The sequence below is a fragment of the Nicotiana tomentosiformis genome, chromosome 6, assembly GCF_000390325.3.
Source record: "Nicotiana tomentosiformis chromosome 6, ASM39032v3, whole genome shotgun sequence".
NCBI lineage: Eukaryota > Viridiplantae > Streptophyta > Magnoliopsida > Solanales > Solanaceae > Nicotiana > Nicotiana tomentosiformis.
This window is the reverse complement of record NC_090817.1, coordinates 111,598,758-111,625,605: the sequence shown is the minus strand read 5'-3', so window position 1 is coordinate 111,625,605 and position 26,848 is coordinate 111,598,758. Positions and strand designations below refer to the sequence as shown.

General features: G+C 41.1%; 1 protein-coding gene across 1 annotated transcript; it reads left to right on the top strand.

Moving 5' to 3' along the window:
• The first annotated feature begins 13,731 nt into the window (after positions 1–13,731).
• On the top strand, positions 13,732–16,473 carry LOC138894584 (uncharacterized). The gene is made up of 2 exons (XM_070179289.1): positions 13,732–14,794; positions 16,451–16,473. Exons 1-2 carry the CDS (start codon positions 13,732–13,734, stop codon positions 16,471–16,473), a joined length of 1,086 nt encoding a protein of 361 aa, XP_070035390.1.
• The last annotated feature ends 10,375 nt before the right edge of the window (positions 16,474–26,848 follow it).

The window sequence follows — 26,848 nt, the reverse complement described above, 5'->3', positions numbered from 1 at the left end:
AACAGATTTATCTATATATCTAGGTATTTGTGTGTTTTGTCTTTCTTTCCTTTCGAGTCACTAATTTTGTTTGTGAATTGCTTTTAGGTACAAAATCGCCCTTAACAACGAGCCCCTAGGAAATTTACCATTGGGGGAGGAGGTAGATGACGATCAAGTGGATGAGGTTCATCCCGAGCTGTAATAAACAGGTGAGGCCGACTGCCTAATGATAATGTCCCAAACCCTCCCCCACCTCCACCAAAAGTAGCGCATCGGGTGTTTCCGAATGAGGGCTATGCAAGTACAATAGTCCCGCCCCAGATTAGGGCAGGCAACTTCCAAATTACCAACGTGATGCTTACACTACTTGAGCAGCGGGGTTTCTTCACCGGAGCTCCACACCAAATTGCCTACAAGCATCTCAAGGGTTTCGTCGATACTTGTTGGGGGAGCAAGCAAACAAATGTCACCGAGGATGCACTGCGGTTAAGGCTGTTTCCCTTTTCTCTACGGGGAAAGGCTTTGGACTGGTTAGAGAGATAGCCTAATCATTCCATCCACACTTGGGATGAGTTGGCCGAGAAGTTCATTGCCAAATTATTCTCTCCGGGGCACATGGCTACACTAAGGGATGAAATTTTAGCTTTCAAACAAGAGCCCAATGAGCCATTGCACGAGATTTGGGAAAGATATCGCACCATGGTCAAAGAATGCCCGAACAATGATATGACCAAGGCCATGATCCAACAGACCTTCTACAGGGGGATAAACACAACAAATCAGTGTGTGGTAAATCAACTCGCTGGGGGTAACTTCATGAAAACGCCTTATTCTGAAGCTTGTGAAATCTTGGATGAGATGGCGGACACTTCTTCGGCGTGGCAAAGTAGAGCCAATGTTCCTCAAGGTGACTCAAATGTTATTCACCAACACAAGGAGCTACATGATCATGGGCAAGCTATTGCGGAGTTGACAACCACCATGAACCCTGTATTATGGCCAAATTTTCATGACATTTGCCATGACATAATATCCATTATAACAAATTTGTGCTTCATGATATTTTCCATAACATAATATCCATTATAACAAATTTGTGGATCATGACATTTTCCATGACATAATATCCATTATTATGCCAAGGATTTCTTGCTATAAATAGAGGAGTTTCTCCTCATTTGCAAACACACCAATTCAAGAGCTTTTCACTCTTGTCTTTCTTTCTTCTCCTTTATTTCATTATAGAGTATTTTGTAAGAGAGTGAGTGTTGGGAAATACTTGTGTGAACCCTTTCTTTGGAGTGATCTTGTGAGGTTATTCTCTTGGGGTATTTGGGACTAATTAGAGTATTTACTCTAATTTTGTACTCTTGTTGGTATAGTGAAATTGCTCCTCTCCGCTTGTGGACGTAGGTCACCTTGACCGAACCACGTTAAATTTGTGTCTTCTTTATATTCTTTAATTGTCGTTATTATCACCTTCCATTGTCTTTGTTATTGTCATTATACCGTTGTTTGGCTAAATTCCGTACTACCCGGGTTTCCGATCCTAACAAATTGGTATCAGAGCCAGATCTAACCGGCCAAAATGACTCTAACAAAGTCTTATGTTGAGAAATTTGACCGAAGTGCAAACTTTGGAATGTGGCAATTAAAGATGGAAGCTATCCTAATTCAGGATGGCTTAGATTTGGCACTGCAAGGAAAGGAGAAGATGCCGGATAAAATGACGGACGAGGAGTTTGCCGTCATAGACAAAAAGGCAAAAGCAGGTATTATTTTAAATCTTTCAAATGAGGTTTTGCGTGAAGTTGCAACAGAAAGCTCAGCCAAAGGCATATGGGAAAAGCTTAAAACCCTATATATGAAAAGAACAGTAGAAAACAGACTTTATCTAAAGCAAGAACTCTACACTTTTCGTATGGCTGAAGGTACCTCTATACTTACTCATCTTGATACTTTTGATTCTCTTCTTATGGATTTAAGTAACATAGATGCTGAAATCAAAGATGAGGATTAAGCTGTGTTATTGCTTGTTTCCTTACCCCAGTCGTTTAAACATATAAGAGATACTATGCTTTATGGAAAGGATAATATCTCTTATAAAGATAACAAATCTATTTTGAAATCAAAAGAACAAATAGATAGAGATATTACTAGGGAAATTAGTGGGAACCAAGGGGAAGGCTTATTCATAAGAGGTAGATCCAATAAGAAAGATTCAAGTACTGAGAAACCTAAATCAAGGTCAAAATCCAGATACAGAAATGTCATGTGTAAATATTGTCATAAGAAAGGTCACATTATTTCTGAATGCTTTAAATTGAAAAACAAAGAAAAGCATACAAAAAAGAAAAATGAGCACAAAAATATTGACACTGCCGAAGCAAGTGTAGCTGCTGATGAGACTGAGGAAATTATTTTTTTAGCAACTAATAATCGTTTCAAATCTAACAATGAGTGGATTTTAGATTCGGGTTGTTCTTATCATATGTGTCCTAGTCGGGATTTATTTCCACATATGAATCTATTGGAGGTGGAGTTGTCTTGATGGGCAACAATGCTGCCTGCAAAGTTATTGAAAAAGGTACAGTCCGAATCAAAATGCACGATGGTGTGGTGAAAACTCTCACCGATGTTAGACATGTTCCTGACTTGAAGAAAAATCTCATCTCTTAGGGTACTCTAGAATCTCTTGGGTGCAAGTACACAGGTGAAGGTGGAGTTCTGAAAATTTTGCATGGTGCTCTTGTGATCATGAAAGCACGCAGATCTGGTACGTTGTATACTCTTTTGGGATCTACTTTTACAGGTGCTGCTGTAGTTTCAATATCAGATAAATCAGATTCTGATATCACCAAATTGTGGCATATGCGATTGGGGCATATGAGTAAAAAAGTTCTTTCCATCCTCAGTAAAAGAGGTCTCTTATATGGCCAAAATACCGAAAATATGGAGTTCTGTGAACATTGTGTGTTCAGGAAGCAGAAAAGAGTCAGCTTCAAATCTCCAGCGATTCATAGAACAAAAGGTACTTTGGATTACATTCATTCATATCTTTGGGGTCCTTCACGTACCCCATCAAAAGGTGGTGCCAGGTATATGTTAACTTTCACTGATGATTATTCAAGGAAAGTTTGGGTTTATTTCCTGAAAAATAAAAGTGATGTTTTCTTAAATTTCAAACAATGGAAAGTTTTGATTGAGAAGCAAACAGGAAAATAGGTTAAGTGGCTTAGAACAAATAATGGCTTGGAATTTTGTAATGATGAATTCAACGAACTTTGCAAGAATGAAGGAATTGCTCGACATCGTACTGTGAGAATGACACCTCAGCAAAATGGTGTGGCAGAAAGGATGAATAGAACTCTTTTGGAAAGGGCTCGTTGCATGATTTCAAATGCTGGGTTGACAAACGCCTTTTGGGCAGAAGCTATCTCTACAGCTTGTTATATTGTTAACCGAGCTCCTTCTGCTCCTTTGAACTTTAAGACTCCAGAGGAAATGTGGTCAGGTACTCCTGCTAATTATTTTGATTTAAAGATATTTGGTTGCCCTGCATACATGCATGTAAATGATGGAAAATTAGAGCCAAGGGCTAAAAAGTGCATTTTCCTTGGGTATGCATCTGGGGTGAAAGGATACCGTCTATGGTATCCTGATCCCACGGCACCAAAATTTATAATTAGTAGAGATATAACCTTTGATGAATCCTCTATGTTACATTCTAGAAAAGAGTCTTCTAATTCTTGTAATACAGATAAAGGAAAGAGTACACAAAACCATGTGGAGATTGAGATTGGCATTCCTTCTGAGCCAAGCTCACCAACTTTGGAGCAAAATACAGTTGAAACTCTTGAAGTTAAGACAGAAGCTAAAATTCCTGAAGTTGAGACTCCTGAAGTTGAACCAGAAGAAGAGGAGTATTCTATAGCCAAACATAGACCAAGAAGAGAAGGTAAACAACCATTAAGGTTTGGAGATTATGTTGCATTTGCTTTTTCAGTTGCACAGGAAACCGAAGAAATTGGAGAACCATCAAAATATTCAGAAGCAGTTTCTGGTGCTGACTTAGCCAAGTGGCTGATTGCAATGAATGAAGAAATTGAGTCTCTCCACAAGAATGGTACTTGGTCTCTTGTGAAGCTGCCATCAGGAAAAAGAATTGTTAGTTGCAAATGGGTCTTCAAGAAAAAGGATGGCATTCCAGGGGTTGAAGATGCGAGGTATAAGGCACGATTAGTTGCAAAGGGCTATAGTCAGGTACAAGGAATTGATTTTAATGATATTTTCTCACCTGTTATTAAACATAGCTCTATTCGTGTCTTGCTTGCCTTCGTTGCCATGTATGATTTGGAATTAGAACAACTTGATGTTAAGACAACTTTCTTACATGGCGAACTAGAGGAAAAAATATACATGCATCAACCCAAAGGATTTGAAATTGAAGGAAAAGAAGATAATGTTTGCTTGTTGAAGAAATCCTTGCACGGATTAAAGCAGTCTCCAAGGCAATGGTATAAAAGGTTTGATTCCTTTATGTTGGGTCATGGTTATTCGAGGAGCATGTATGATAGTTGTGTTTACTTCCAGAAGTTAAATGATGGATCATTTGTGTACCTATTATTATATATTGATGACATGCTCATTGCTGCTAAGGATTTAACAGAAATTCACAATTTGAAAAGTCAGCTGAAAAGTGAATTTGAGATGAAAGATTTGGGAGCAGCTAAGAAAATCCTTGGCATGGAGATCAAAAGAGATCGAAAATCCAACAGGCTATTTCTGACCCAGAAGAAGTACTTGGAGAAAGTCTTGGAGAGGTTTGGCATGAAAGATGCTAAACCAGTTAGTACCCCTTTTGCTGCTCATTTTAAGTTATCAACTGCTCAGTTCCCGCAGTCAGAGGAAGAAGAGAGGCACATGGCACAGGTTCCTTATTCCAGTGCAGTCGGCAGTATTATGTATGCAATGGTTTGTACACGTCCATACATTTCACAAGCAGTGAGTGTGGTAAGCCGGTATATGGCTTGCCCTGGTAAAGCACATTGGCATGCTGTGAAATGGATTCTCAGATACTTGCGAGGTACTTCAAACACATGTTTGGAGTTTGGGAGAAATACTAACACTTTGGTTGGTTTTGTAGACTCAGATTATGCAGATGATCTTGACAAAAGAAGATCACTGACAGGCTATGTATTTTGCATCGGGGGTTGCACTATTAGTTGGAATGCTACATTACAATATGTAGTAGCTTTATCTACTACCGAAGCAAAATATATGGCAGTGACCGAGGCGATCAAAGAAGCTTTATGGTTGAAGGGTTTATTTGCAGAACTCAGTCTACACCAAGGTGGTATTACCATTTTCTATGATAGTCAAAGTGCCATTCACTTGACTAAAGATCAAATGTATCATGAGAGGACGAAGCACATTGATATAAAGTATCATTTCATCAGAGAAACCATTGCTGAAAGAAAAGTCTCTGTTTAGAAGATCAACACTAGAGACAATCTTGCTGACATGTTCACAAAACCTCTTCCAGTATCCAAGTTCAAGCTTTGCCTGAACTTGATTGGCATTTATGAAGAATGATTTTGCCCATTGGGGTTTTTGCGGAGAAGGTGGAGCAAATTTACTATAAGCTGAAATTAGGCCAAGGTGGAGATTTGTAATATGGCCAAATTTTCATGACATTTGCCATGACATAATATCCATTATAACAAATTTGTGGTTCATGACATTTGCCATGACATAATATCCATTATAACAAATTTGTGGATCATGACATTTGCCATGACATAATATCCATTATTAGGCCAAGGATTTCTTGCTATAAATAGAGGAGTTTCTCCTCATTTGCAAACACACCAATTCAAGAGCTTTTCACTCTTGTCTTTCTTTCTCCTCCTTTATTTCATTATAGAGTATTTTGTAAGAGAGTGAGTGTTGGGAAACACTTGTGTGAACCCTTTCTTTGGAGTGATCTTGTGAGGTTATTCTCTTGGGGTATTTGGGACTAATTAGAGTATTTACTCTAATTTTGTACTCTCTTTTGTACTCTCTTTTGTACTCTTGTTGGTATAGTGAAATTGCTCCTCTCCGCTTGTGGACGTAGGTCACCTTGATCGAACCACGTTAAATTTGTGTCTTCTTTATATTCTTTAATTGCCGTTATTATCACCTTCCATTGTCTTTGTTATCGTCATTATACCGTTGTTTTTCTAAATTCCGCACTACCCGGGTTTCCGATCCTAATAAACCCATTGGCCAAGGCTCAGCTTCAACAGGTTCAAGGGTCGAACAGATGAATGCTATGGAAGGGGTGAACATGATGGTAAACAAGAGACGACAATGAGGTCAACAAGTACAAAACCATCTGAAATAATTTTAGCAAAGAAATAGTGGATATAATGAAGATGATTCATATGATAAGCAAGATGAAGAGGTTCAATATATCAACAATTATCAAGGTCAAAGAAGCAATGCTCCAAATCAACAACAATGGAGATCACAAGGAAACCAAGGAAACTGGAACAACCAAGGCCACCAAGGAAATTGGAGTGGTGGGAACAACAATAATCAAAGCAACTGGGGTAATCAAGGTAATCAAGGCAATTGGGGAGGAAATAATCAAGGTAATTGGGGTGGCAACAATTAAAGAAATTGGGGGAACAACAATAATCAAGGGGGTTGGAACAATAGCAATCAAGAAAATCGGGGGTCGGGATTTCAGAGGCCCCCGATGTATCAACAACCAAACAACCTGTCTCCATATCCGTCGCAAAGTTTTAGTTCTTCCAATAGTGAAATGGGACGGATTGAAAACATGTTTAAGCAGATGATGGATAAAAACGCCGACTTTGATGCCCAATTAGCCTCCCACAACACTTCTATCCGCAACTTGGAGGTTCAACTTGGCCAAATTTCACAAGCTTTAAATACTCGCCCAAAGGGAGCACTACCTAGTGATACGGTGGTGAACCCGAAAGGTGGGAATACGAGGTATGCAATGGCCGTGACAACAATAAGTGGGAAAGGTGGAGTTGCTAGTACCTCAAACCACAGAAGACATATGGGTGATGATGTGTTGGTGCAAGATGATGATGAGCCAAGCAATGATGTTCAATCTAATAAAGAATCAATGATTGATATTGATGAAAATATGGAGGAGACGCAAGAAGAAGTGAACTTGTCTAGGGAGCACGTGATTGACATGCCGGAACCGGTAGTGCCAAAGGCTAAGGTACCAATGCCAAGGCCTCCTCCTCCATACCCTTAAAGACTTGCAAAGCAAAACAATGAGAATCAATTCAAGAAATTCATTGATATGATAAAAAGTTTGTCCATAAATGTAGCGTTGGTTGAAGCATTAGAACAAATGTCGGGATATGACAAATTCATGAAGGATTTGATAACAAAGAAGAGATCAATGAACTATGAAATGATCAAAATGACACAGCAAGTGTGTGCTATGGTGTATTCCATGGCTCCAAAGTTGGAAGACCCCGGTGCTTTCACAATCCCGTGCACTATTGGGAGTGCCGATTTTGCCAAAGCTTTATGTGATTTGGGGGCAAGCATTAACTTGATGCCCTATTCTGTGTTCAAAACATTGGGGATTGGGCAACCAAGACCCACATCCATGAGGTTGCAAATGGCGGATCGGACAATGAAAATGCCATTGGGGATAATTGATGATGTGTTAGTTAGGGTCGACAAGTTCATCCTTCCCGCAGATTTTGTGATACTTGACTGTGAGGTAAACTACGAGGTGCTAATCATTATGGGAAGACCTTTCCTTGCTACAGGGAAGGCCTTAGTTGATATGGATGCTGGAGAGCTCACCTTCTGGGTGGGTGATGAAAAAGTGGTATTCCATGTTTATAAATCAATGAGGCAGCCAAATAGCAACGAAGTGTGTTCGTTCGTGGATCTTGTGACTGAAGTAATTGTTGATGACACAAGTGCTGTGATAAATATGGAAGATACCTTGGAAATTATGTTCTCTAATTGTAGGAACTAAGATAGGTGCATTACGGGCTAACTCACTGCACCTGATAGCATATTCTGACACTGTCATAGTGCCCTGACGCAACCGTTCAAACTATGTGCGCCACACATCTCTGAGAGTCTGGGGAACAAACTCTTCAAGAACATTTCCGAAAATTGAGCCCAAGTTAGTGGTGTGGCATCGGCTGGTCTACCTTCTTCATAGATTTACCACCACCGATACGCTGCGCCTGATAGTTGAAATGTAGTAAAGGAAACTCCACTAACTTCCACAACAATTTTCCAGAAATCCTTGGGCATCCTCTGTAGTTGTGCCACTGAAAGTTGGTGGATCATATTTCTTAAACCTTTCAAGTCTCTTTTGTTCTTCTTCTGATGCCTCGAGCCTGACCTCAGGCCGAACCGGAATAACAGGTTGTAGCGGTACTACACCCGGAACCTGTCCAACGTGAACCTGCTGCTCTAGAGTTGTGGTAGGAGTCTGATCTACAACCCTAATCTGCGGAATGTTTGGTGTAACAGAGATCAATCCTGCCTTAGTTAATGTACCAAACATACTCAGGAACTGTGCTAAAGTCTCCTGAAGTCCTGGGGTAATAACATGTGCTTTTGGTACCTGTCCCCCAACTGGAGCTACTAGTGGCTCCTCAACTGTTGTTCTGACAGGTGCTCTAGTCGCAGCACGTGCCCTTCCTCGACCTCTACCTCGGCCTCAGCCTCTTGCAGCCCTCGCAGTATGTGTGGATGCCTGCTCAGCTAACCCAGTAGCACGTGTACTCACCATCTGTGAGAGAATGGAGATACAAAAGTTCAAATTCCAAATTCAACAAATTCCGCACGACAGGAATGAAAGAAATGGAAATTTCCTAAAAGTTCTGTAGCCTCTCGAAGATAAGTACAGACGTCTCCTACCGATCCGCAAGACTCTACTAGACTCGTTCGTGACTCGTAGAACCTATGAACCTAGAGCTCTGCTACCAACTTGTCACGACCCAAAAATCCCACCACAGGCATCGTGATGGCACCTAGTCTCTAAGACTAGGTAAGCCGATTTCAATTATATTTTTTTTTGGAGCCATTTTTTTTAATTAAATAAGTAACCAAAACTAACATCGGAACAAATATGAATGTACAACCTCCCAAGACTGGTAGTACTAAGTCACGAACTCTAACTGAATATATGGAATGACTACGCGGACCGAATATACAATACTGTTTGATTTAAAATTAACAGTACAATGAAATGAAAAGACTCCAAGGGACTGCGATGACCAAGCAGCTCTACCTTGAAGCAGATAATAGGAAGCAGATAACAATAAGGGCAACATAAAACAACCAGTAATATGCACAGCAGACGACAAGAATACCATTAATATCGCTTAACAATTAATAAATACAATTACACACAATAAATTAAATCCTTCACATAAATATCTTTCACATATAATTCTTTCAAATAACTCTCTTTCAAATATAATTTTCTCAAATAATTACCTTTCAAATATAATTCTTTCATATAATACCTTCTACATAAAAATCTTTTCAAATAAATATTTTGAATATAATCCTTTCAATTAAAAAGTCACCACGTGACACCTCGTTTCATAATCATAAAAATACGGATCTCATCCCATTTCCATATTTTTCGTAAACATGCGTCTCAACCCATTTTTCATATTTCCACGGCACCTCGTGCCCATAATTAAATCATTATATTTTCCTCGGCACCTCGTGCCCTCATTTCATATCACAACTGCACGGACAATTCACGTGCCAAATATCATTATCATTTAATCACAGCATCCCGTTCCCACAATTCATATCACAACTGCACGGATAATTCATGTGCCAATATCCTCATTATTTACTCACGGCACCTCGTGCCCACATTTTATTTTATAATCCGTCTGGCAATAGCCACAGGCTCTCAATTTCAACATAAATCAGATTGTCATCAATTTACCAACAACAAAAAAAATTGCACAAGGTATAAAAATAAACACAATAATATCACAACATCACATGAAAATCATCAACCCCACATCATCACATATCGTCCCTGACAATAGCCACCCTTATCGCTCCTATTGCCACCGTTATCGCTCCTATAGCCACCCTTATCGCTCCGCCCAGACAATATCAATAGCCACCCTTATCGCTCCTATTGCCACCCTTATCGCTCCGCCCAGACAATATTCCAACAAACACAAGCACAATGAAATGCCACCCTTATACCCACATAATATCAACAGTGAAATGCCAACCTTATATCTTCAAAATAATAATTAACACAACACAACAATTTACACGAAAAATTATCACGGCAACAGAACAAAATCAATTCATATCACAATTTTCCCAATGGCTACAACCAAAATTACAAAGATACAACCAAGTCAATTAATTTCACGACAAATAGTCGAAGGCTCCACACAATGTGTACAACACCCAAAAACAATCAACAGAGATAGAAATTACTCAACATAAAGCAAAGTCTTTATTAACTACAAATTTTTGATAATTATATAAACACCTCTTCTTAAGCTTATTTAATTAATTATTTGCAGAGGGAAAAATCCAAAATGAAATTAAATTCTAATAATTATTAAACCAGCAAATTCACGGAATTTCATAAATAATCAAATAACAATAACATCAACTTGTCATATAACAACAGAGTCAACAACAAGGATTTAGGCACGACAAATAGATGATTAAATATATGCCAACAATTAACCAATTTACTACACAATATGCTCAAGACTTTAACTCAATAAAATTTGCACATATAAACCAAGTACGTACTCGTCACCTTGCGTACATGGTTTGCAATTACACAAATTGCACATAAGACTCAATGCCTAAGGGGAAATTCCCCCACTCGAGGTTAAGCAAGATACTTACCTTTTTGAAGTTAGGTCGATATTCCAAAATAGCTTTCTCACGTGAATTGACCTCCGGACGGCTCCAATCTTTCTTGAGCCTTCCTTACATTACTACGAGGTTCCGAAAATCCTAGCAACTTCAATCTATTTATAAATATAACAAAAGTGAACCATAATTAGGAAGATTTTCATGGTTTCAGCTCATTTGAGCATTTTATCAAACACTAGGTGTGCAAATTTGGTTACAAGGTTCTTCTACAAGATTTTCTTCATTCTACAACCCAATCTTTACTTATTTGATCTCAAAAATCTTCCCACAAACCTTATTGGTACAACCATATATACATAATACTCTTACACCCAAGAATCATACTCCCAATCACCAATCTTTTATCCCCCAAACTCGAAATTGAAGACTAGGGGTTGAATCTTACCTCTTTGATGAAGATCTTGTGATTAGCTTCCTTGATTCTTGAAGATTGGATGATTAGAATGTTAGGTTCCCTCCTCCTCTCTATAAAATGCTCTTACATCTCTCTAAAACCCTCAGAAAAATACCCCAAAATAAGCCTCAAAGCCTATTTATCAAAATGGGGTCGGGTTATGAAAATAGAAAAATTAACCCTCCGAAAGCAGGTCTGCGGTCGCATAATGGACCGTAGAATGGGTATGCGGGCCGCAAAAGTGATCGCAAAATCGGTGCCCAGAACTGGGCTCTTCTGGTCCATTCTGCGACCAGTTTGCGGTCGCAAAAGCAGTTTTGCGATCGCATAATTGGTCGCATAATTATATTTTTCCAGCCTTTAATAATTTGGTCATAACTTCTTGTAGGAATGTCCAAATGATGAACGGTTTGAAGCGTTGGAAACTAGACACATAGAACTTTCTTTTGATAGGTAACACACCATATAACTCTTCATATCAGGAGAGTTATTCTTATTTGAAATTAGATCTTGTGCGAACTCACTTGAAACTTTAGTCTATTATGAAATTTCCAACTTTCGCCAAAATGCGTCGAATTGTCCTACGGACTTCCAAATCCAAATCCGAACACGCGCCTAAGTTTGAAATCACCATACAAAGCAATTGACATCATCAAAAATTCTATTCCGAGGTCGTTTGATCAAAAGTCAACTCTTTGGTCAACTCTTTCCATTTAAGCTTCAAAATGAGAATTTATCTTTCAATTAAATTCTAAATCTTCTAAAAATCAAACTCGACCACACCCGCGGGTAATAATATATATTATGAAGTTACCCGGGACCTTAAGTCGTTGAACGGGGCGTTAATTCTTAAAACGACTAGTCGGGTCGTTACATATTCTTTTCTCGTGCTTAACTAACATGCAGGTAGATGCCACCCTTGCGGTGCTTCAAAGGAGGAAGAAAGCAATAGGTTGGACATTGGCAGATATTTGGGGTATAAGCCCCGCCTTTTTCATGTACAAAATCATTTTGGAGGAGGACACCAAACCCTCCGTGGAACATCAAAGACAATTGAATGAGGCCATGCAAGAGATAGTAAAGAAATAGATCATCAAGTGGTTGGATGCCGGGGTGGTTTACCCTATTTCCGATAGTTCGTGGACCACGTCAGTGTAATGTGTCCCAAAGAAAGGGGGCATGAGTGTGATAACAAATGACAAAAATGAATTGATCCCCACAAGAACTGTCACCGGGTGGAGAGTGTGCATGGATTATAGAAAGCTCAACAAAGTTACGCGGAAAGACCATTTTCCGCTTTCATTTCTTGATAAAATGTTGGATAGGTTAGCCGAACGTGCTTATTATTGCTTCTTGGATGTATATTCCAAATATAACCAAATTCTTATTGCACCTGAAGACCAAGAGAAGACCACCTTCACTTTTCCATATGGCACTTTCACATTTTGGCGGATGCCATTTGGGTTATGCAATGCACCAACAACTTTTCAGCGGTGTATGATGTCCATCTTCACCGATATGGTGGAGGACTTTCTCGAGGTTTTCATGGATGATTTCTCTATCGTGGGGGATTCTTTTGAAGAGTGCTTGGATAAGGTATTGGCACGTTGTGAAGAAACTAACTTGGTACTGAATTGGGAGAAGTGTCACTTTATGGTCAAGGAGGGCATTGTCCTCGGTCACATGATTTCCAAGAATGGTATTGAGGTTGATAAAGCAAAAATTGAAGTGATATCTAAACTCCCTCCCCCTACTTCCGTAAAGGGAGTGAGAAGCTTTCTAGGTCATGCGGGGTTTGACCGCCGATTCATCAAGGACTTTTCTAAGGTGGTAAACCCCTTGTGCAAACTCTTGGAGAAAGATGCCAAGTTCCTTTTCAATAAAGATTGTATGAAGGCATTTGAACTACTCAAGTATAAGTTGACTACCACTCCTATTATCATCTCGCCAAATTGGAGCTTACCATTTGAGCTCATATATGATGCAAGCGAAGTGGCGGTTAGTGCGGTATTGGAGCAACAAATTAATAAGATCTTTCATCCGGTCTACTATGCTAGCAAGACCATGAACGAGGCCCAAGTCAACTCTACGGTGACCGAGAAATAACTCCTAGCCATTGTCTTTTCTATGGAGAAGTTCCGCCTGTACCTAATGGTACAAAGGTGATTGTTCACACCGACCATGCGGCAATTCGTTATTTGATGAGCAAGAAAGAGTCTAAGGCAAGGTTGATGCGGTGGGTGATTCTATTGCAAGAGTTTGATCTAGAGATTCAAGACCGAAAGGGTAGTGAGAATCAAGTGGCAGACCACTTGTCCCGATTGGAGGAGGAGGGGAGGCCACATGATGGCCTTGAAATCAATGATTCATTTCCTAACGAACAACTCCTTTACATTTCTAGGACTGGGATGCCATGGTTTGCCGATGTGGCCAACTATCTTGTGAATGGCATTGTTCCGAATGAGTTCTCCTCAAACCAAAAGGAGAAGCTCAAATGGGACTGCCTAGACTACTATTGGGATGAGCCATATCTCTTCAAAATTTGCACTGATGATGTTATCCGGAGATGTGTTTCAGAAGAAGAGCAATTGGGTATTGTTGAAGCTTGCCATTCTTCGCCTAATGGTGGTCACCATGGTGGGGCGAGAACTGCTACAAAGGTCCTAAGCTGTGGATTCTATTGGCATACCTTGTACAAAGACGCTAGCGAGCTCGTTAAGCATTTTGATGATTGCCAAATGGCCGGTGGGATCTCCACGAAAAATGAGATGCCTCTTACCACCATCCTCGGGATTGATATTTTTGATGTGTGGGGTATCGACTTTATGGGTCTATTTTTGAGCTCGTGTGGGAACACCTATATTCTTGTTGCTGTGGATTACGTTTCCAAATGGGTTGAAGTTGTAGCTTTGCCCAACAATGAAGTACGGAGTATGGTGGCTTTCTTGAAGAAAAATATATTCACAGGGTTTGGCACCCCAAGGGCCATCATTAGTGATGGGGGTTCACATTTTTGCAACAAAGCCTTTGACACTTTATTCTCCAAGTATGGTGTCACTCACAAGGTGTCAAACCCCTATCACCCCCAGGCAAGTGGACAGGTTGAAGTCTCCAACAGGGATATCAAGAGTATTCTATCCAAGACTGTCAATGCAAATCGGACTGATTGGTCAAGAAAACTTGACGATACTCTTTGGGCCTATAGAATAGCTTACAAGACTCCAATTGATATGTCTCTGTATCGGTTGGTGTTTGGTAAAGCATGTCACCTTCCGGTGGAATTAAAGCATAAGGCCATGTGGGCGTTGAAGAAATTGAACCTTGAGTGGGATGTAGCTGCCAATCTTCAGGTGGAGCAATTGAATGAACTTGATGAGTTCCGGTTCCATGCTTACTCTAGTTCGTCCTTGTATGAGGACAAGATGAAGTACCTACATGATAAGTATATCCGAAACAAAGAATTCAAAGAAGGTGACCTTGTTCTTTTATTCAACTCTCGGTTACGGATGTTTTCGGGAAAGCTTAAATCAAAGTGGAGTGGTCCTTTTGAAGTGGTACATGTGACTCCTTTTGGTGCTCTTAATTTGAAAAATAAGAATGGTGAGATCTTTAGAGTCAATGGACACCGGGTGAAGCACTACCTTGGTAAGGTAGATGATGGCCACGTTGTGGCATTGCTCCATTTCAAATGAATGATGGTAACATGCGTCGTGCCGCGACATTAAATCAGACGCTTCTTGGGAGGCAACCCATGTGTTTTTCTTTCTTTTGATTTTCTTGTTAGATTAGATATTATTTTGGACTAACTGGTTGTGAAGTGTATGCATGAATTGGTTGTGCAGTGCAAAAAATTGACAAGACAAAAATTGGCCAAGTGGTGAAATTGTGCGGACCTTGCCAGAATTATGCGGACGGCACAAGCCCTTCACATCCGCACAATTCTGTGTGCGGTCGCACAGCTAAAAGATGGAAAATGCCAACTCTTTGAAGTTTGGCATGACAAAATTCCTTAAGGATTCGCGGCCGCGATCAAAATTTTGCGGACCGCACAGATTATGCGGCTGCAGCTATTTTTATGCGGACCACGTCACTGAATCAGCTGCTGATATAGAAAAGGTAAAGAGTGCGGACCGCACCAAAATTATGCGGCCGCACTCAGGTAAGTCGGTGGGCCAACATGGTCAGAGTATAAATAGGACTTTTTGAGACTATTCACACTTTACATACTCTGACCTCTCAAGCTAGACTAAAGCACAGTGCACTCTTTCTTGTTTTCAATCTCATCCCATATTCATCAAGTGTTGATTTTCTACTACATTTAATTACTGGTATGTTGATTTCAATGAATTAATTTCATCTTTTTCTTCTTTTTTTTCTCTTTGTTTTAGTTTTCTTTTTATCTAGGGTTATATTCATGCCAAAAATGTCAAATTGATGCTTAGTTCTTGCTTAGAAGCATGTGTGTAGTGTTTGAATGCATAATGGGGGTTGGGGTTAGTAGCCTTTATTGTTTAATTGCCACAAATTAAGCCAAATTAGTGAAAACCCTAGTATTAATAGTACTTCAGTGCCGCTCTGATTTGAATTTTGCGGTCGCACACATTTTTGTGCGGTCCGCACTAGGGTATGTGGCCGCATACAAAATTGTGCGGTCCGCGATACCCTAGGTTGAAGGCACTTGTCATTGCTAAGTTTGTGCGGCCGCACTCAATTTTGTGTGGTCCGCGGTTGGTTTTTGCAGCCGCACTCAATTTTGTGTCGTCCGCACAATTAAACTTCAGAGACCCAACAAATCTATTATGCGGCTGCACTCAATTTTGTGCGGTCCGCGATGGGTTTTCGCGGCCGCACTCAAAAGTATGCGGTCCGCACTGAGGTAACTCCAGAGAACCAGTAGTCTGAACCTGGGATCTCCAGAACCGAACTCAATTTTGAGTGGTCCGCGATGGGTATTATATGGCCGCACTCATTTTTGTGCAGTCCGCGATGGGCAGTTCGCGACCACACTCACTTTTGTGCGGTATGCGCTGCCCTGTTCTGAGAAGCAATGTCTTTCTTTTCAACTATAATTCAATAACACATATTGAACCCCAATTCTAACTGACTCTTACTACTTGTGTGTTGCAGACAATGGTGCGTTCTCGCGGTGAGGTGATACTTCCAAAGGGAGGGCAGAATCCTCCCGAGGCCAGGGTAGAGGAAAACCTAACATGCCACTATCAGTCCAGAAAGTCGTGGGCAAAAAGACTACTCTCAGTAGACCACCTCCGGACTCCTCAGACAACAGTGAATACCTCTCATCCCGGGAAACTTCTGAGGGGGATTCTATACAACCAGAACCGGGGAAAAAATCACAACAATTCCCCGATAGACTCCATTTAGTCAATGAGCCTACCTCCTCCTCTAGTTCTTCTAATGTATCAGAGGGAGGTAGTCAGGCATCTGAACCATCTTCCCCACCTACTACAACACCTGCCATAACAGCTACCCCAATCAATTTAGATGATGATGATGAGGTCCCGGATGACAGGAGAGGGGGTGACACAATTGTGGGAGGCCTGGCTAGATCAAGGAAGCCGGAGGTGTGGGCTGATAGATTTATAAGTGAGAAGGCGTATGCAAAATTTTGGGAATGGTAGCCCCAAAGGTCGCTCACTCTTGAGCGACAATTCATAACCAAATACCTAAGCCATCACAATTCGAATGTCCTAAAGCAATTTACGAAGAGAAAAGGATGGAAATGGTTCACTGGCCGGTTGCAAGATGCCAATGAATACCTCGTCAAGGAATTTTATGCCAATGTTGCACACATCAAAAAGGGTACAAAGGTGACGAAGGTCCGAAACTTAAAAATCTGGTTTGATGGCCACGCACTGAACAGATATGTAGGGTTTGAGGAGGCCGAGGCAGTGCAATATCTAGAGAAGCAAGCGTTGGGTGATGCAGTTCACCCATGGCTAGCTGAGATACTTGCTATTCTGGGGACAACACCTAAATGGCTCACACCAGGAGTTCAAATTGTCAGAGCCACCCTTAACTTTGAAGCAAAAGGGTGGCAAACATTCGTGTGTAGCCGTCTTGACCCGTGCCAGCATGAGAATGTCCTTCCACTCCCCCTGGAAGTATTGGTAGCTTCCATCATGGCAGGCTATCCTATTAATGTAGGAAACTTGATGTCCTATAACATCTCCAATACAGTCCAGAAAGAAGAAAGATCGTATTCCTACCCCAACTTCCTCACAGAGTATTTTCAAGACCAAGGGGTAGAGACGAGGCACTTTGATGTGGATGTGGAGGCTAAAAAGCCCTTCTCATGGTACCACCTCCAGAGAGCGGACAACCCTAAATTCAAGGGTAAAGCCATTACCTCCACTGTCCAGTCTGAAGAGCCAGGGGTAGTGGCTACTGGGTCAGTTGTCGAGCCCTCCACAGCAATCGGTACTTCTACCGGAGCAGCTTCCATGCCTCCTCCTTCCTCCAGACCATCCCTCTCAGTGCCACTGTCAGTGCCCACATCTTCTACCTACCCTCAGACTGCACTGCGGGTTTCACAGACACGATCCAGTGCAGTGGCGGCACAGTCTTCAGCCCCATCTGAGCTTCAGGTACCTCAATCAGTGAAGGAATCTTTGAAGAAGATTCTGGACAACCAGAAGAAGATTCTGGATGACCAGAAGAAGATCTGGGGGACTCTTGATACACATGGGAGGATTATAAAGGATTTGAGGAAGCGGGTGAAGAAGATGCGGAAGACTCAGGCATCTTAGGAGTCGGTGGAGAAGTTGAGCAAAGAGGTTGAGAAGATTGTTTTTGCTGGTGATATTCCAGTGGACCTGCTCATGGAGGAGACACTCCCAGCAACACATACAGCAGTGCCAGAGGTAGCAGCCGGCCAGTCTGAGGAGCCGGCTTCCACTTCACACACTGCTGAGGAGCTGATTCAGATGCTCAGCAACCCCGTAGTCCCCTAGTTAGAGGATGTGGAGATCCAGTTTGAGGATATGGAGGGTGCTGATGAGCCCATGCATTATGAGGACCCCGTCCATGTTGAGGACCCGATGCAGATAGAGACCACATAGGGGGTTTTCTATACACTCTACCCCTTTTCCCTGTTCTTATTTGTTATGATCATTGAGGACAATGTTATTTTTCATTTGGGGGGGGGGGGGTCCATTTTAATTTGATGACATTTGGTATGTAATAACCATTATACTATTTTTCTTTATCTTTATTTATCCCTATTTTCACTTTTGGTATGTATATACTCTTACCATTCGATGTATATATTCATTTCCATTATGTATATATTCGCTTTACTTCATTTTGTACATATTCAGTCTACTTTCCGTAGTTTACTTCATAACTTCTTTCGTTGTTTTTCCTTAGTAGCATAGCTTCTTATTTACTTTAGTAGCTTCTTTTTAAGTTGTTAGCTTCTTTTTACATTTTGTGTGAACAATAAGCCTTTGATTTTCTTAATGCCACGGTTCTTTCCAAAGGTGGATGTTGTGTGAACCGGGTGGCTCTTCCCAATGATGGATGGCGTGACAACCTTCTTAAGGAATTGAGTCTGTTTTCTTTATGTTTTTGTATATATAGTAGTAATGAATAAAAGTGTCTCAAGCAGGCTTCACTTGGTACTAACACATTTACCTTCGACCTTATGGTTAGAAACAAGTTGATTGGCAAAGAATAGCTCTAATTGTGACCTTTAGACTCTTGTGTTGACTAAAACAATCATCGAGTGGTTTCTTTGAGCCATTTGTGATTTTCAATCTTAGCTAGGGTTATTATGGGACCTCGAATCTGTTCTCTTTAACAATCCAGCAGCTTGAGAGGTGAGGTATTGAATTGCAAGTCCAAGTTCCGTGCTAATAAGTCTAGAACTTGCCCTGAATATTTGTCTAGGCGAAATTCTAAGTGTAGCTCGACTTGAGAAATGATTGTAGGCTCTCCTTGATCCAATTTGAAACTTGAAAGCTTCTGTAGCCTACCAATGTGATATCCCTAGTCAACCCCTTTGAGCCGAAGCCTTTTTTCATTCAATAGCCATGTTACAAGCCTTTATCCATTTTATAATGACCCTATCTTGGCACCCGATCTTTCCTTAGCATTCTTGATACAATTGGCAAAAGCATAAATTTGGGGGAGAGATGAGGAATGTGAAAGTGATAAAAGGTACAAATAACAAAAAAAGAAATGAAGAAAAGGGAAGGCAAAGAAAAGGAAGAAAGGCCAAAAAGAAATATGTCAAAAAGAAAGTGAATAAAGTAGAAAGTTGAAGGGATTCAAAGAAAGCAATGATGAAAGGCACGGAGTGATTCAAAAAGGAGAAAAATGATTGTCATGAGCAAGAAAGAGTAACATTACGTCTCTCTAGTTCCCCTAAGGAAGAATACAATGACTCAAAGAGTCAAGAAAGTATGAGCCAAAAAGAGGAAATGGAGTGCTTAAGGAAAGATGAAACCATCATATGCCGATAAGTCCTACCTTGATCCAAAAGCCTTAATTACATTTCCACAAAAGCCCTATATGATTTGAAGTTGAGTGAGCTTACATTAGTGGTGATTTACATAAGGGGCAAGCTTATGGTACTTAGAGCCGGACTTGTGACACTCTTTTGAGAGAGATGAGCGCACTTCTTCACAATCCTTATTTTGAGTATTACATTCTAAAGTGAGATTTGCTCATGGAGAGTAAAGGAGGAGGAGTTTGGGTTCCACAATGACCTACGTGATAGAGCGAGCTTCCTTGGTGAATTAAGACAACTCTGGATGCTCTAGTGTCACGTTAGAACTATGGTACTCAAAAGGTCAAAACATGGTGGTGTTGATAATTCATTTGAGCTGAGGGTAATTGTTAGTCCCAATTGATGCATGATTGATTCACCTTAGGGCAGCTGAAATATCTTTTTTTTCTAATGGAGGTGGGAATTACCTTATTTGCTTGAGGACAAGCAAAAGCTTAAGTTTGGGGGAGTTGATAAGTAGGGATTTTAACCTATTATTTGCTCTCTTTTACTTGTGTTTTAGTCTAAAAATGCTTGAAGGTATTCCCGAAAATTAATGAAATATGCTTGCTTGCAGGAATTGTTCAAAATGAGCCAAAGGAATCAAAATCAACTCATAAAAGAGTCAAAAGTTTAACAAAAACCAAGGCTGGGCAAAGAGGTCTAAAGTGCGGACCGCACAAATATTGTGCGGCCGTGAAAGCCATGATGCGACCGCGGTCATAATTATGTGGTCTGCAAGAGGGATATTCAGAGAGTGTGATTTAGGGCTAAACGATGAGCGCAGACCGCACCAGAAATGTGCGGCCGCGAAAGTCCCTGTGCGGCCGCAATTGAAATTATGCGGACCGCGATGACTGAGATTCAGAGAGCTGACAACTTGAGCAAAAGAGAGAAGTGCGGACCGCACCAGAATTGTGCGGCCGCGGTCGAAATTATGCGGTCCGCAAGATGAAGAATCAGAGAGTTGATTTCAAGCCAAACTCAAGCAAGTGCGGACCATATCACTTTTATGCGGCCGCATAATCTGGAGCGCGGCCGCACTTAGAATTATGCGGTCCGCGAAAGTTCAGCTCAACCCAGATCCAAAAGAGAAGAACGCGGACCGCATCAAAATTATGCGGCCGCAAAAGCAAGAGTGTGGCCGCACTCACAATTACGCGGCCGCACAACCTCCGCAGGGGCATTTTTGTCAGATATTTTTAGCTTAGTATAAATAAAACTTTTTGTCATTTTTAGGGTATGTTATGTTTTGTATGAGCACCTGAGACGGCTGACTTTTCTGTTTTTTGAAATTTTTGTACTAGATTCACTTCTTAACATTAGATTTTCATTCCATAAATTAATATTATGGATTTTATCTTCATTTCATCTTTAATTTCTGTTATTTTCATGAGTAGCTAAACCCATAGCTAGGGTTGTGACCCAACCCTAGTGTGGGTATTTAATGGGTATTTGATTTTAGGGCTTGAATGTGAATCGGTTAGTAATATTTAGCCTAGTTCTTGCTAGAACTCAAGAATTAATGGTTGCAAATATTGATTCATGCCTTTATGACTTAGTCTCTACTTGAGAAAGAGGAACTAAGTCTAGAAAAACTAGGCTAACAAGGAATTGGGGTGAACTCAAGAAATTGATAGCCCCAAATAAAGGGTTAAACCTAGAGATAGTAATACCCAACTTGAGCTAATATCACTTGATTTGCATGAATACCCATTTGGACTTGAGAAAGCCAAATTGGACAAAATCACTCAAACTACCGAGAGGTATAGAGTGAGTACCCGGGTGTGATAGCTATATTACAATCCCAACTAATCAAGCTTGCCCTAGATTTTGCTACCCGTTAGATATCCACCTAGGTAGAAGTCACTACCCTAGTCTCTTTAAACATTTGAAAAATAACAACAAAAATATTGTCCTTAGTTTCAATTATTGCAATCTTTAGAGTAAAGTTAGAAGTAGAAATCAAACCCAAACTTGTGGAAGTGTAATTAGATTCAAAACCCGCATCTAGCTTAGATATAAACCTAATTCCAAACATTAACTCCCTGTGGATTCGATCCCGACCTAGTTGGGTTAAAACTGCATCGACCACCCTCGCTACTCAATAGTAGTGTAGGCTTGGACCTGATCAGGGCGTGGAAGAGAGACCAAATTATTTGGAGATATAATAGTTAAATTAGGTCCTTGGTGACCGAAAAGGGCCAAGTTGTGATGAACGCGGTAGGAGCCGCTTGCCTTTTCAACGAGGCCCAACATGCTCTGAATCGAGTAACTTTGAGGGTATCTCTATTGTTTCTTTTATACTTAAGAGTTGTAGATAATTCTAACATCTTCTTCCTTATTTGTAGGCTTCAGTATTGAATCACGAGGCTTTCCTACGTATCCGGGAGGAGCATGAGGCTGAGGTTGGGAACCTCACTGAGAAGAGTGACACCTACAAACTTCTTAGTGAGAAGCTTCGGGCAGATTTGGCAACAGCTCGGGATGAGCATGCCGAGATAGCTGAACAGGTATTTCGAGTGCTTCACGATAATGAAGATGAATTGGAGATAACTACTAATGATCTGATTTTGCAGGCCCGACAGAGGTTCGAACAAATCAGACGGCTCCAAACACAGGTGGATGCGATACAGGCCGAGGCGAAATAATTTAAAAAGATTATGGACATTCTAGCCTAGAAAAAGGAGATCGTCCAAGCTCAACTGGAGTCGGCCGAGACCCAGCTCCAAGTTGAGAAAGAGAAAGCCTAGGTGCAGGTCGAGAAGATCAATGAGCTTCAGCATCGGTTGGATTTTGCTGTTTCTGATAAGGAAAGCTTGGGCGATGAACTCGAAGTGGCCAGATCCGAGGTGGCCGAGACTAACAAAAGAGATGATGTTAAAGTGGCCCAGTTTAGCGTCGATGTCGAAGTCAATCAGACCAAGGACAAGGGCATGGTCGAACATGCGAAATGGCAGGCTCGAAGGGAAACCCTCGAAGGGGTTCAGGCCTAGGGCTTCAATATCATTGCTGAGATCGAAAAGGCCAGAGTAGAGGAAGCGTTGGCCCGAAAGCTAGCCTTCCCTGAGAAAGACACCGAGAGTTCGAGAGAATTCGAAGACACAGAAGATTATGAGGACGGAGATGCGACCCCCGATGAAGACCAAACTTCTTAGTACTTTTTATTTTTTCTTTTATTGAGGCTATTTTTTGGTTGTTGTAAATTTAGGCCGATCTGACCTTTGTAAAAGACCATTGTATATAAATATAAGGCTTGTCTTGCCCTTTTGAATCTCGTATTTTTCCTTTGCTTTTTGTATTTACAAAGGTCAAAAATACCTTAGCATAAAATAAGGTTGTATTCGAGGGTTCGAACAAACCTTGCCTTAATTTCCTTTCTGGATTTAGGCGTTATCGAGGTTCGATGTTCATCAAAGTTTTTCCCGAAAAACATCTTAAGTCTGAGATTTTGCCGAGCGTAGACTTTTAGAACCGGTTGTGAAAGAATTTTTTATTTTTTGAAGGCCTATTTTTGTTACGAATTTCGGACGTCTCCGAGCCGTGTTAAATTAGTCGTAGCCTTTTAGTTCGGGAGTTACCAATTGGGTTTGTTTTCCCATTTTATCTGGGCTTTCCCGAGATAGTAGTTCCCGAGTGGGGTGGCCGTGACTTTTAGAAATCGGGGCATTGCCTATTAGGTCTTTTGCTCCCGAGGCTCGATGACTTGGGCTGTTTGAGTCGGATGGCAGTCCCCGAGTGAGGGAGAGATCGTTCGTATTCTGGTTAAGTATTGCCCTTGGGCTTGTTTATATTCGAAAGTACGAAGACCTTTGCAAATGAGGAAGATAAAAGAAATTCTACTAATTTTAAAGCAAAAGATGTTTGTAAGGAACATACTTCTCTTTATTCTCGATCAAAACAGGGTTCGAGCAGCATATATGGACACGGTTCGATTTGACCGTTTGACCCTTACAATAAATCCTATTTATCGAGATCCTCCCTTTATGAAGTAGTTTCCTTTCTAGAGTTGATATTAGAAGATAACGCATATCTAATGGTAGCCCCCAGCCCCCCCAGTATTCGAGGTTGATTGCAAAGGAACCTCGGATAATGTCGAATGGATCTTCGATGCCGATTCGTAATCGGGCTTGATTCTAAGTTAGCACAATTCATCGTTGCCTCGTTAAAAACCTTGCTGAAAACAAACATTTGGGACAAAACTCGGTCTGAGGAAAAAAGAGTGCAACACGTGCTTTCAAACCTAAGGACTTTGTGCCGTTTACTAAAAAGTTCATCGTTGTTTCTTGTCGACCACCTGCAGGTGTTAATCTGAAAATAGAAAAGGAATGAAAAAAGAGCGTACTTTAGCAGTAGTACCATTTTAGGCGAGATATGTTCCAATTTCTTGGTAGTTGTTCCCCATTCGTTGTTCCGATATTGTAAGATCCTTTTTTCGGTGACCTCAAGAATTTGGTGTGGTCCTTCCCAATTCGGACTCAATTTTCCTTCATTAGGATTTTGGGTGTTGAGGGTGACTTTTCTTAGCACTAAGTCCCCGACATTAAAATATCTAAGATTAGTTCTTCGATTGTAGTATCTCTCGATTCGTTGATTTTGGGAAGCTAATCGGATGAGGGCAGTTTCACGCCTTTCGTCTAATAGTTCTAGGCTCATATTTATGGCCTCGTTATTTGATTCCTTTTTTGCATATCAGAACCGGATACTCGTCTCTCCGACTTCGACCGGTATTAGAGCTTCGGCGCCATAAACTAATGAGAATGGGGTAGCCCCGGTACTGGATTTCGAGGTTGTGCGATATGCCCAAAAAACTTCGGGTAGAATTTCCTTCCACTTTTCTTTGGCGTTGGTTATCCTCTTCTTAAGATTTTGGATGATGGTTTTGTTGGTTGATTTGGCTTGCCCGTTCCCGCTATGATGATAAGGTGTTGATAGGATTCTTTTAATCTTATGATCTTCGAGAAATTTGGTTACTTTGCTGCCGATGAACTATTTCTCGTTATCACACACAATTTCGGATGGCATCCCGAATCGACATATGATGTGATCCCAAATGAAGTCGATGACTTCTTTCTCCCTAACTTTCTCGAAAGTCTGTGCTTCAAACCACTTAGAAAAATAGCTAGTCATAAATAAAATAAATTGAGCTTTACCTGGTGCCAATGGAAGGGGGCCGACGATGTCCATTCCCCATTTCATAAATGGACATGGTGACAAGACCGAATGGAGCAGTTCCTCAGGTTGGTGAATCATTGGCGCATGTTTTTGACATTCGTCACATTTTCGAACAAACTCTTTCGTATCTTTTTCCATGTCGATCCAGTAATAGCCGGCTCTGATTACCTTTTGAACCAACGATTCAGCACCGGAGTGATTTTCGCAAGTGCCTTCGTGAACTTCCCTTAGAACGTACTCGGTGTCTCCCGGTCCCAGACATTTTGCTAATGGACCATTGAACATTTTCTAAACAAGGTTCCATCTTCGGTCAAAGTGAATCGTGCTGCCTTCATGCGTAGGGCCCTAGATTCTTTCGGATCTGAGGGAAGATTTCCGGTCTTCAAATACTCTATGTACTTATTTCTCCAATCCCAGGTCAAGCTTGTGGAGTTTATCTCGGCGTGACCTTCTTCGACTACTGATCTCATGAGTTGCACGACGGCCCCTGAATCGAGCTTGTTGTCCTCGATTGATGACCCTAAGTTTGCGAGAGCATCGACCTCACTATTCTGATCTCGAGGAATATGTTGCAAAGTCCACTCCTTAAATCGGTGCAAAGTTACTTGTAACTTATCTAAGTATCTTTGCATTCGGTATTCTCTAACTTTGAAGGTTCCGTTAACCTAATTCACTACGAGGAGAGAGTCGCATTTGGCCTCGATCATCTCCGCTCCCAAGCCTTTGTCTAGTTTGAGACCTGCAATTATGGCCTCATATTCGGCCTTATTATTAGTCAATTTCACAGTTCTAATAAATTATCTAACCATGTTTCCTGTGGGTGGCTTTAGTACGATGCCGAGCCCGGACCCTTTCACATTTGAAGCACCGTCCGTGAAGAGGGTCCAGACTCCTGAGGACGTACCCGAATTTATCAATAGCTCTCTTTCGACCTCGGGTACTAGGGCCGGTGTAAAGTCAGCTACGAAGTCTGCCAAAATTTGAGACTTAATTGTTGTTTGGGGTTGATATTCGATATCATACCCGCTGATTTCTATGGCCCATTTGGCCAACCGTCCCGAAAGCTCGGTTTTATGAAAAATATTTCGAAGTGGGTAAGTTGTTACAATACATATGGGGTGACATTGAAAGTATGGTTTTAGTTTCCTAGAGGCGCTTATCAAAGCGAGCGCCAATTTTTCTAGGTGGGGATATCTAGTTTCGGCATCACCTAAGGTCCGGCTGACATAATAAATGGGAAATTACGTACCTCGTTCTTCCCGGACTAGGACTCCACTTACCGCTAACTCCAATACTACCAAATATAAGTAAAGTTGTTCGTCTGCCTTTGGTGTGTGAAGCAGCGGCGGGCTCGATAAGTACCGTTTAAGCTCTTCCAAGGCCTGCTGGCATTCCGAGGTCCATGTGAAATTATTTTTCTTCTTTAGCAACAAAAAAATCAGTGGCCTTTATTAGAGGACCTCGAGATGAATCGCCCCAGGGCGGCCATGTGCCCGGTTAACCTCTGCACGGCCTTTACGCTGTCTACCACCGTGATGCCATCGATATCTTTGATCTTGTCGGGATTAATCTCGATTCCTCGGTTTGATACCATGAACCCGAGAAATTTGCCTGACCCGACCCCGAATGCACATTTTTTCGGGTTTAGCTTCATGTTGTACTTCTTCAATATACTAAGAGTTTCCTGCAAGTGCTTTAAATGGCCCTCTGCTTGCAGGGACTTAACTAGCATGTCATCAATGTAAACTTCCATAGATTTCCCTATTTGTTCTTCGAACATCCGATTTACTAGGCGTTGATAAGTGGCACCAGTATTTTTTAATACAAATGGCATTACATTG